We start from the raw sequence: 12,438 nt of genomic DNA, 5'->3' as shown, positions 1-12,438 counted from the left end.
GGGACTCTCTTTGTAGTCCCTCCAGGGGTACCCAGTGCCACCCTGAATGAAACAGGAGGACAAGTATCACACTGGCACCCTGCAAGGAAGAAGGCCTGCTGTCCACTCCAGCAGCAGGCAGAGAGCATAGCCCTGTTCCTTGTCCCTGAGAAGGGACACACCAGTACAGTCCTGGATGCTGATCTGATCATAACTCACCCTTCCTTTACTCTACAGTTCCATTTGTACTCCATAAATGTCCAGTGGCAGCTCTGGGAAGGCAGAAGAGAACCATCTCAGACAATGCCACACCAACATCGGGACCTACAAAGAACTCACACAAGCCACATCTACAAACACAAGTACATAATGTTTATTCTTAAGTTTCCAATTTATTACAAGTACAGCCCTTTGCAGAAACCCCCTCCCCCCAAATGACACTGATTTTTAGAAAACGTGCAGTTCCAAAGGCTCCACTGTGTAGGACCTGCAGGAAATGTTCTCTAGGAAACAGGACAAAACAGCCTCTGAAGGGACATGCGAGATACAAATGTCAGTGCTATTCGGTGGGGCAGGGAGAGAGGCTGAGGAGAGGGAAGGGGCTGGAAAACAGCCTCATCTGCAGTCACTAACTGTCCAGAACTGAAAACAAGCACCTGTTTAAAAAAACCCCAAAACGAAAACGTTCACAAAACTAGGCTGCAATTTGTAATTGACGATTCTTTTCTTCTCAAATCCCAGAAGCTACAACAGCTGCTTCAGCTTTTCTGTTACAAAACCAGCACTGAATAGCCCCATGGCAAATTATTCCAAATCAAACAATTCTGGGATAAGAAGTTCAAGCCCTGATTGTATGATCCAAACCTGTCATGATGGAGAGGAAGAGACAATGAGAAAACAAACTCTTTTCTTAGGGAAAAGTCAGCATCTGGGGCAACAGGAGCTGGTGCTCGGCCATGGCACAGGAACAAGAGCATTACTACAAAATGTTGTGAGTGTGGCTGAGAGGGACTGGGATCCCGCTCTCCCCCCTCAAACTCCCCTGATGTAACTCCTGCTACTGGTAGGAAAATGAGTTTTAAAGAGGGGAAAATATAAAGCAAACACGATTTTATATAAACTGTACATGTGCCAAAGCAAGACAAGGATATCTTACAGGTGTTCTTTGTACAAGATCACAGCTAGAAACAAGCCACTTTCAACTAAAAAAATTACTTAAAAAAGTTACACAGCACGTTTCTGCTGTTCCCCTGGCCTTGGAGCTCTCATTGGGCTGTGCAGACACCCACACTCTCCAGTTTGCTGCCAGCACTTGGGGCATCCAAGGGCTGCATGACCATATGCAGGTCCAAGTGAGAAGGGAGCCTCCTCTTGGCATGTACAGGTGGGGAGCTGAGCTCAGAGCCCTCCTTGGACTGAGACCTCCAGGGATTGCTCCCCAAGGAGAGGGGAAAGCAGGAGCACCTTGGAGAAGTCGTGTTGGGATGCTGGTGAAAGCCAGATCACGGTACACCTAAGTGCTTGCTCGCCCCACAGAGCCCAGAACCGGGGCTCAGAATTAACACCATAAAAAATATATACAAACAAGCCGAGTCGCCTGTTGGCCTAATGGCACCCAGTCCTTCTGGGGAGCAACACGATTCCCCCTTGCACCGGCTTGAGGCTGGTGTGCTCACATGACTGGCAGCAGATGGTCCCACCACGCTCCGGCTGCTTGCAGAGGCAAGGAAGCGATTCATTCCAGGAAACTGACAGTGCCTGAGCTGAAGCTGGTTGGTGTTTCTTAGCCCAGACAAGCTTGGTCAGGCACTCCCCTTGCTCTCCCACCTTCCCCTCCTGACAGGACAGACTCATGAAGAGCTTTGTGGATTTTGGAGGAAGCTTTAAGTCATCGCCACTCAATGGATGACCAAATACTTGAGGAAACTGCAGAAAAATTAAAACTAGGATGGGCCCAAGGGAAGGCTGGATTAATAGAGAAGTGCCCGCTGCTTCTCATCTCCCTCCAGACAACCCATCCAACTGCCTAGCAGCACCAGAAGGCTTGCTCCAGTTCTGGCTCTCCCCCTAGTCTCCCCATCCCTCATTTCTTCCTTTTTCGCCCCCGGGAATGTTCAAGGGGCTCTGACTCACTATCCCCTTCCTGCTCCTCCAGTCCCTGGCACCTGGCAGAAACCTTCTTCCGTTTCCTGCGTGCGTATGTGTGGCCTGGCAGGTGTTTGTGCACCATGTCAATCAAACACTGCTCTGTCTTCTCCAGGCAGGACAATACGTGACTCCCATTTTGGTTGTAGCGCTCGGCATTGGAGAACACCTGCTTCATGTCGGAGAGGAACTCCTGCACGGAGCGGTAATTGCCACAAGAGCACTTGCTCTGCATAGTTTGGAAGTCCATGGGGTTGCTAATGACCTCAAAGTAGTCTTCAGCTTCCTCCGTGGTCACTGGCTCCCTGCAAAAGGAAGGGCCACAGAGATAGGAAGGGAATGCTGACCCTGGTAGCGCTTCAGAGAAGTGGGGTCCCACCACCCCTCTGCCCCTGTGGCACCCCTGACCTGCAGCCCCACAGTGGTGCAACAATCCCAAGGAATACCTTGATAGTGTTACAGATACATCAGCCCTATGGCAAGTGAATGGGAGCACAGGAGCCCATGGAGTTGGTTCAGGCATAGGGAAGGTCCATCCCTTCCCTCAGTGCTCCAAAAATCCTGGGGGCAGCAGAGGACACCTGCTTCCTCCATCTGCCCCTTGCCTGCTACCTCAGAAGGGCACCATGTCTTCAGTCCAGCAGAAGACTAAGAACATGGTGGTTTCTTCTGGAGCAGCTTCTTCCCAGACATGGCTTGCTTTTGGAGCCCTAAGTCTCCCAGGTGGATCTGGCAGGATTGCACCACAGCCAGCCCACACCCCCACACTGCCTGCAGCCAGTCCTGCCCACAGAGGAGCACACCACTTGCCCACACCTGAAGGGCCAGCTGAAGCGGTATTTGATCAGCTTGCTGAGAATTTCCTCACACTTCTGCAGCTCGAGGTTCTGGCGACGCGCTGTCCTCTTTGTCTGAAGGACCTGCCCACACAAAGGGTGTTGATAAAAGGAGGGAACTGCCACAGGCTTTGGGGTTCAGCAAACAGCTCTGAAGCCAAAGGAGCTAGTTCTTAGCACAGCCAGTACACTTCTTCCCTCTGAACATGGTGAGAGGCTGGCACTGGCTACCCAGAAGGAGCTGTGGCTGCCCCATCCCTGGAACTGTTTGTTCAAGGACAGGCTGGACAGGGCTTGGAGCAACCCTGGTCTAGTGGAAAGTGTCCCTGCAGAGAGGTTGGAATGACATGCATTTAGGGGCCCTTCCAAGCCAGGCCATTCTGTGATTATGCCATGCAGCAGCCACTTGGGTTCAGACAGCATCCCCATTCAGGAGCTTGGTGGGAACAGCTCACAAACTGCCCAGCTCTCCTCTGGTGGCAGGTGGCTTTTCAAAATAAGTTCAAAGACAGTACAGCCACAACAAGCAGCCAAAAAATTAATGCCAGCAAATGGAGAATGTGAATTCTCTCTCCCTGTCTTCTCTTGAGCTTGTGGTGAGCAGCACCCGAGGCAGAAGGAGAAGCACTTTTGCTGCCATTTTCTGCCCTGGCAGAGCTGACCGTGCCATTTCAAATCCCACGGAGCAGCTGGTGCCCCGAGTGCTGCAGTCTCCACACAGGCTCAGCACAAGGTCAGTCATATGCTCAGGGATGCAGAAGAGGTCCACACCCAGCATGGGGACATCCCCTCACAGATGCACAGTTTGTGGGACATCACTGCTGAGGAAACATTGAATAACAAGAAGGCTCTACACCAGAGGGTAGGGCAGCTCTGGTCTCTTCTCAAGACAAATGATAAATCCTGGCAGAGTCGTCTTCTCTGCACCAGTGTGCTGTTCCAGTAAGATTTTCCCCACTAGAATATCCCTCCGTGCTGGCTGGGCTGCCTATGCTGGGCTTGCTTGCCCACCAGTGTTTAACACAGGACACAATCCAATCCTTCAGACCTAGCATGAGCAGCAGTGAGCCCACAGACCATGACCATGGAGAGTGACAGGACACACCAGCATCACTAGTGATGGTCATGGGACAGATGGCAGATCTGCAGGGTACTGTGATGTGGCTGTGGGGCTGGAGTATACTCACATATCCCCTATGGCGTGTAGCTCCTTAGAGACAGTTGCTGCAGCTTCCCCCCACCCAGCATGCACAGACTGCTCTGTGCAGGAGCCTATGGTTTTGTTCTTTAAATATCAAGTGAAACGTAAACCAGCCAAATTATGTCCTGGAAGTTGGGGAGTGACCACATGGACAAGTGTCTGAAAATGGCCAAGGCTGGGAAGCAAGGGTCCAGCATTGTTGGCATTCCCTGGCCATGCAGGACCCCCTCAGTTCCCCCACCTCTCCGCAGAGACATATGGATACTATTTAAAACTCTTTAACAAGCTGCAGGCTGCCTGCTGCTCAGGGGGACAATGTGTGAAAGCGGCTGGGGAGAGATGCCTGGCATATCTGTGCTCAGTCTGCAGCAGGGCCTTAAGGATATGTCTCCTTTGTTAACTCAGCCCAGCCTGGGCTTCCACTAGGATTCAGGGTATTTCTCTGCAAAGGGATGGGAGGAAGCATGCCACCTGTTTGGTTTGTAACTTATGATGCATGCAGTCCCCAGGGAGCAATTTGGCTCTTACCAGCTCATCAATGTCTGCACCATTGACAGGTGCTGTGCGCTGCTGGGGTCCCCGTGCAGGGTGCAGCATCTGCTTCTTCCTCTGGTGCCTTCCCTGCTTCGAGGAGTACATGGAGCCCTGCTTGCCCCGGGCTGCCTTCCTGGGCCTCACTGAAACAGAAAAGCCATGGGCTTACAGGCCTGAGTGCATCTGGGAGCAGACACCACTAGTCCTTTGCCTCCCACACCAGGCTGAGCTCCACTTAAGCTGGTGAGCCCAGGGACCACCCAGCCCTCATGTCAGCTGCACTCTCACACCTTCTCCAGAGGGGATCTGTGGGTCATCACCTCCTGCCCAAAGAGGCCATGGCTAGCAACAACTTGCTGCTACAGGGTACTCACACACAGCAGATCCTCAAGCTCCAAGGCAGACCTGGGAGCTCCTGGATCATCCACTGCAGGAGACAGCAAACCCCTCTGCCTGCAGCACCAAGAGTTCCCAACACATCAAGGCTTGAGGGAGAGACAAGGAAGCAATGAAAGGACAGACAGTTGTCTCAAACAGCACTATAACATAACCTCTGAAAGCACTGGGACCAGAAACCTGGAGTTTCCTCAGTTTCCTGCTGCCCCTTTGCTCCTCACACTTTTGGGGATGGGTGCTTTTCCAAGTGGCCCACACAGGGGGATAAGCCAGCTGGTAGGCCCCCCGAGAAGGGAAATGTGTGCAGGGAGAGTGTCAAATTTCCGCAGCTGGGAGCTGCTCCACATGCTACAAGTGGGAAACAATGGGATTTTTTTACCCTGAGAATAAAATCTGCCGTTCCATAGGATGTAATGTGGGGCTGCCACTTCATATCCTACAGAAAGGCACTTGCCTGTGTGAGTCTGCCTCTCAGGGCTCCACACTGGTGGCAATGCAAGCATGCTGACGAATTCTCATCTTAAGTTTCTCCCATGACCCTCTGTACAAGGAGAATGTGTTTGCCTTCCCATGTCAAGCCCCTTACGCCTGATCCCAAGTCCTTGAGCAAGCTGTATCCAGCACACTGGATACCTCAGCTGCAGCCTCTGAACCAGCCCTGTCCCATAAATCATCATGCTGGGGCCCCCCATGCTGGGTGTGCAGCAAGGCCATGGGACGTCCACCTGCTGTCACTCTGCTTGTGTGTTAAGCGTGCAACACGTGCTAAATGTCTGGCAATCCAACATTCTAGGTTAGATCCCTCAGGATAAACGCCATGAGGATCAATGTGACTTCTCTATTAAAACAAAAGTTTTCCACAGTGACCTTTCCATGTTAATGCTCTCTAAAGCCAGGGGCCGCATTTAGCACTTTATTTTTAGTGACTGTAACCTTCTTTTGCTATTGTTTGGAAGGCTTGGCTCATCTTCTGCCTTGGCCGTGCAACACAGGCTGAACACACTCCAAGTGTGGACATGGATACACTGCAGGACAACAAGCAGTGTGCACAGTTATGATATCAGTGAGCCTCCCTGAAACCAGAATAAAGTAAGGGAATCAAGGCCCAACCTTGGATGGAAACCCTCAAAAGAACATGGGATAATCCTCTGAGTCCCAGTCTCTGGATTCCATCTGCTCTGTTTAAGACAACCTGCAGTTAATGTTATGTCAGTCAAGGACAGTTTGACAGAAAGCAAATGTTAGCAGCGTGCCATTCCCAGACTGAGTTTTTCAGGGCAGCAAGTTGCCCAACTGAGACTGACTCAAACTCTCCTAAAACCAAAGTGGATACACATACTAAATATGTTAAGGTGAAGAAGCAGACATTGAGGAGTCTAGAAAACAGTCTTTATTCCTCCCAGCTGCCCAGGAATGCTCCAATTATGCATCCCAAGTGGTCTCTGCAGGCAATCAAAGAGTGGTGGTGATCCAGGCCACACTACACCTGGAGCACTGTGCCTTTCCACTGGAATGAAAAGAGGAAGTGCTAGTCCTTCTATTTCAAAATGCCTTCTTGCCAATTCACTAGAAGTCCTGCACTCAAGGGGTTATAAACTGGTGGGGAAAAAGAAATGAGAGGATGCTGTGGTGAGTGGTCCCATAAGCATTTTAACAGCTTCCTGCCAGTGTACAACAAATCCTTTAGGTGCAGAGACTGCCAATCCCAGGAACTGCTGGCGCGACCACTGTTCTGCAGGCTCTGCTGTCCCCCCCACTCCACTGCAGTCTCTACTGACCCCTCTCAGCCCTCAGAACAGTGTCATCAGTGTCCCCAGGGAGTGACTGGGCAGTGAGCTGTTTCAATCTTTGCTAGTGCTGACCCCATCACAAACGGCCAAGGGTTTACTCTAGCTCCCCAAGTAACCACAGCATAGCCAAAGCCTTCCCCTGTAACATCTCCCAAGCTTAGAGCTGCTCTGCATGAGGAAAAGCACAAGTCTCAAAGAGGACCAGTATTTCAGATACTGAAGGCAGGAGGGTTACTATTTTCTGTTATTTCCCTACATGGTCAAAGCCTTACATTTTAGTCCAGCAACTTCATAGTCTTCTTCCTCCTCCTCTTCCTCCTCAGCATCTGGTTCATCAGAAGCTTCCTCACCTTCTTCACCTTCATCTTCTGCAGAATCCTCTGCATAGTTCCTAGAACAAGGCAGGTGTAAGTGTTTGTGGTACAAGAGCCCAGGCATCAGTGGCCCCGGGGGCCCTGGTATTATTTGGGCTGTACAATAAACACCAGCCTCAGCCCAAAGCAGTTTGCTGTATTCTGGAGTACCAAGTTATAGCTACAGCTCAAAGGCCACTTCCCCAGCTAAACATCTGGGCTGAAAATTCCCAACAGCTAAATTTGGGTATTTTTTGGTGTTCTAGGCACCATGACCACCGGTCAGGGGATTTTAAGACTGTGATTGCTGTGTAATTACTCCTCCCTGAGAGGACGATTTGTTATTTGCCCAGGTCTGCAGGCCCAGCCCAAAGACTTTCAACAGGGGCTTTTTCTCCTGCTGGAATATTTTCCCTATACTAAAGGAAACAGACTTGGTTTCCTTATACCGTGGGAAACAGATTGGTGAACAGAATGTCAGGCTCCTCACATGCTGACATCAGAAGCCATGCAGACTCCCTGCCCAGCATATTCTAGCTTCTCACCTGTGTCTGTTCAATCACTCACAGAACCATAGCAGGGACATCTCTCACTAGAGCAGGTTGCTCCAAGCTCCATCACTTCCGGGGATGGGGCAGTCACAGCTTCTTTGGGCAATCTGTGCCAGGGCTTCATCACCCTCACAGGCAAGAATATTCTCTCAATCAATATCCAATTTAACCCTGCCTTCTGTCAAGGAAGCCATTCCCCCTTGATTTGTCTCTCTCCATCTTTTTTACAGGCTCCCTTCAGGTACTAGAAGGCTGCAATTAGGACACTCCAAAGCCTTCTCTTTTCCAGTATGAACAATCAAAACTCTCTCAGCCTTCCTTCAACTGCAGAGGTGCTCCATCCCTCATATCAACTAGGTGGCCTCCTCTGGACTTGCTCCAACACGTCAGTGTCCTTCCTGTGCTGTGGATCCCTAAGCTACAGGTAGCACTGCAGGTGGGGTCTTATTCAGACCATTAAAAACCAGCATGCACAGGCAAAAGGGGACACAGGCAAAGCAGCTGTGGGACTCTAAATCCCCTGGAGAAAGAGGATCTTGAGCAGTAAAAGGAATAAAACTTTCAAAGCACAGAGGGTAGAAGACCTGCCAGGCTGACATTCTTTTCCTATCTCAGTCAGGAAGACAAGAGCAGAAAGCAGATAACAGGACAGGTGTTCCCTGATGGCTCTGGGCCAGGAACTGAGCAGCTTGCAGGTGACTCTGCCACATCAAAGTAGCTATGAATTCAGGCTACAATAGCTGCTCTTAAGCCCTGTCATTTCTGTACAAGCCTGAGGAACTCTTAAATGGTATCCAGAGAGTAAGTAATACTTTTAAGGCCATACACCACCTGCATGGTACTGGCTGGCACACCTCTATTGTGCTGCTGCTCTGTCAGGGAGGATCTGCTGGATGCTTCTGCATCAGGTGCTCACTCAACAGCCTCACCTCACTGACACATGGAGAGATGCAGCACAGTCACTACCAGCAAAGGACACTCACTGTAAAATGCTTAAGTTCCAGCTTGCAACTCAAAAAACCAATCCAACCCCCTGCAGCCCAGAAGCAACTACTCATATCTGTCACACCTCCTCCAATCACATTCCCTTTGTCACATTGTAAGGTGCTCCTGTCTTGCTAAGATTATCAGGTACAGAAAACCATTAGATGGCATTGTGTAGCCTGACTTGTCATAGCAGAGTAGGGATTGAGTTGCAGCCTGGAGTAATGTCTGCTCTAACTTACAACCCAGCCCAGGGACCCACAGAATTGCAGCACCCAACTACATGAAGAAACAATCCAACCAGCTGCTAAAAGGAAACAACAATCCTGAGTGCAGCTAATTTTGGTGGCTGTTTTGAACGTTTTGATTTGCAAACCCAAATTATTTATTAAAACTCATTAACTTGTAATGTACCAGTACAATACATGTGTGCTAAACTTACATCCTGAAAAAACTGCTTTTCTTCTGTTCCAGTGCTGCTTTAACTGGGTGATTTCAAACCTTTTAAAGGGGCTTTGCTCCAGGCTCATTTGGGTCTTTAGAAAAGAGGTATGGGACTGTGCTGTGACAAGACTATGGGCAGTAAGGTCACTCACCTGCCTCGTGAGCTGCGCCGGGCTGTCAAAGGCTGGCATGCTGGGCACTGCCATTCCCCGTCTGGGATTTCATAGAGTGCCGGCCGCAGGCAGAACAGATGGAAGGCCTTGTTACACTCATCACACAGGATCAGCTTGTCATCCTCACCTAGGAAAGTGCAGCTCACTTATAACAAGGCCACAGCCTCACCAAACCCGAGAGGCAGAAGCTGCTGCACTGCTGGCGGGCAGGACTAAGCAAGAGAAAGATGCAGTCTTCTCTGAGGGCAGGGACCCTTTCTCTGATGGCCTTCCTTGGGGATCCTTCTTTCTGTTCCACTACTACATTTATGAACAGCAGCATTTAAAAACAAACAAACCCAATGCAAAGTGCCTCACCCTGCAACGATTTCACTGGAGGCAAAGACAGAAACCTGTCACAGAGTTTCCATCCAGACAAACATGGGGAAACAGAAGTTTGCTGCAAACAGGGCCCCAGAGCTGTAAGCTAAAAATGGAGCTATTCTTGTTCTATGTTCAGTCTGGTAAACCTACGTGGTATCTTCTTTCTACTCAGGATAACAAGGCTACATTGCAAATCAGTATGCAGCAGGACTAGACTCTCTCTGTGCTTCCCACTGATGAAGGGAAATAGGGAAAGCTTGCTTTCTTGAGCCAGCTTTCTTTTACTGAAGTGGAAAAAGAAAGTGCAGAGGGCTTGCCAGCTTGTCTCTCTCGAACATCTCAGTTCTTAATTTCTGTGAAACTATTGTGTTAGTCTCAGGTGAGCCCCCTCATACTTTTGCCTAGAAACTCCTCTCAACAGCAGACAGGATAGTTTTGGCACTGGTTTGGAATACCCTTGAGGTTCTGTAGTGAAGGCAGATTTTGGACACTTTTTTCTCTGAAGGGATGGATGGCAAAGCCTTGTGGTAAACAAAAGATGCCCAGCAGTCCCCTGAGCTCTGCCTGCCCTCATTTCCCACTAGAGTTTCAGCAAATATAAAAGTGGTAAAGCAGAATGTACCATCAGGCTCTTTCCTCCAGGCACCCATCCAACAGGAGAGGTTATGGCAGAACAAATACCAGCACCCCATCTCCGCTGACACCCCTTCTACTTCACCATCCACCTGGAAGACTCTAAAGCCCTTCATTCTACAGTGCACACAGAGGAAGCATGCCCTCGTCACCTGTTTGGTGACCACCCCAGCTCATTGAGTAGTTCTGCTCCCACTAAGGCCTCAGAGCAGCAACATTCCACCTCTCTTTCCCCATAATAATCTTCCCAACTCCTCCTTGCTTGTTCCTTTTCTAAAAGACAGAATTATCTGAAAAGGGTCAAAGACTCAAAGACCATTCCCAAAAATGAAACTAGGGAATGGACAGTTGAACAAATGTTCCCAGAAGGATTTGTAGATGACTTTTGTCCAAGGACCCTAAATATGTAAGGGATAGCAGCTCTGCAATACTGTGTACTGGTTATGTAAGAGCGGTTTACTGGAGTGAGGGTCAAATGTTTCTGAGAGATCAATGCTGCTTACTGGAAATCCTGACATTCAGAACTTAAATTACAGCCACAGACAGAGTGACAGACTACAAGGACATATTGCCTAAGCAGAGCAGAGAGGTGACAGCATCCAACTGTTGCACAGACAGGAATTCCATGGGGCAGGAATGCATACCTTTCTTGCGACACACTTTGCATCTGGCATTCTCTGCTGACATATCCCACTTGATACAGGCATCCAGCATCCCCAGCAGTACATGCATACGGGAGAAGGTCTGGGCCTCACGGATTGCTGTCTTCCATTTCTCCATGGCTGAAGCAACCTGCAGACAGACCAAAGAGCTTAAAACAGACACAGCTACTTTCAGTCTAAATATGTTTTTATATCCCTTAGCTGGGACCCTTCATAACCAAAGCCCAATTCTGATATTTCTTTCCTTCTGTGTCACCTCAGCAGTCCTGGTTGTGGTTTATCCATATCCAGTCTCCCTGGATAAGACAGTTTGTTCAGAACAGTTGACCGTTTTGCATTTCATGGTCAGGCTGAATCAACCTGAATTCTTGCTCTGAAGGGCTAACCCAAATAATCATCAGGCTAAGAAAATAAATGGCAGAAATCTAGTACTGTAAAATGTAGGATGAAAACTGTGGAACAGCTGGCAACCACAGTGGAATTGTGACTGAAGTGGCCTGTGCTGCCCTCCAGTGGGTACCACATATTCACCTGGACCTCAGCAACACCCTTGTGGTCCCTGAGCTGCTCAGGTGGCAGAGGGGACCCTGTGCCACCAGCTACAATTACACTGCACAGGCATCTGGACCCCCAAATATGAAACCAGCTGCTTCCCTGAGATAGGATAGCCTCAGTTTATCTGAAGTCCTGGAAACTGGAAATGAGTATGACAGCATCAAAGATGAACTTTGCACCAGGGCAGCTGCCAGGGTCTGCATGGAGCAAGGGCAATGGGAAACCATACATCCAGCTCAGGAGGTTTGAAAATATAATTTTGATAAATCAGACATGCAGCAGGACAGAAGTTATGCAGAGCCATGTCCCTCTCCAATAGTAATCCTGTGCTCTACGACAATGAGGTGACGCCCCAGACATGACAGGGACATACTATACCTCAAGTTAATTTCTTCTACCCCAGGAGAATGAAAAACAGTGAAGTGTCAGATGGGAAAATCTAAACTCTGCAGCTGACAGCAATTTGGGAGCCAAACAAAACCTATGAGTTTTGCAGAGTTGCACATTCACCTCTGACTGAATTTGAGGAAGCACAGCATATATTAGATGCTTGGAAAAGACACAAACTGTTCTGAAACGCCAGCATCCCTCCTGTCGCTGCTGGTGTGGATCCTGGAGAACCATCAGAGACAAACGGAAAGCTGCCTAGCCCACTGTGGAGATTACCAAGCTCTGCGCTCTTTCTTTGCAGAACATTGTTGAGGTGCTTCGCATGCTGTGCAATTGATTTTCCAAGGAATTGTTCCATGGGTTTTGCTGTTAGCATACTGCGTAACTGCTAGGCCAAGATAAATCTGCAAAAGCTGTTGGCAAGTTTTGCTGAGATATTTCTCCCCAGG

General features: G+C 49.4%; 1 protein-coding gene across 2 annotated transcripts in view; it reads right to left on the bottom strand.

The window, feature by feature from the left end:
• Positions 1-330: 330 nt before the first annotated feature.
• The window catches only part of BAZ1B (bromodomain adjacent to zinc finger domain 1B), a 46,556-nt gene continuing 34,448 nt past the window's right edge, over positions 331-12,438 (bottom strand). For both annotated transcript variants that reach the window (XM_066333117.1, XM_066333115.1), the window contains 6 exons: positions 11,027-11,174; positions 9,366-9,513; positions 7,154-7,272; positions 4,690-4,838; positions 2,941-3,044; positions 331-2,429 (listed from right to left, as the gene is read on the bottom strand). In XM_066333117.1, coding sequence (XP_066189214.1) covers positions 2,063-2,429; positions 2,941-3,044; positions 4,690-4,838; positions 7,154-7,272; positions 9,366-9,513; positions 11,027-11,174 — 1,035 coding nt within the window. In that variant the 3' untranslated portion in view covers positions 331-2,062. The remainder of the gene's footprint in view (positions 2,430-2,940; positions 3,045-4,689; positions 4,839-7,153; positions 7,273-9,365; positions 9,514-11,026; positions 11,175-12,438) is intronic.

The sequence above is a fragment of the Sylvia atricapilla genome, chromosome 20 (assembly GCF_009819655.1).
Source record: "Sylvia atricapilla isolate bSylAtr1 chromosome 20, bSylAtr1.pri, whole genome shotgun sequence".
NCBI lineage: Eukaryota > Metazoa > Chordata > Aves > Passeriformes > Sylviidae > Sylvia > Sylvia atricapilla.
This window is presented reverse-complemented; position numbering and strand designations above follow the sequence as displayed.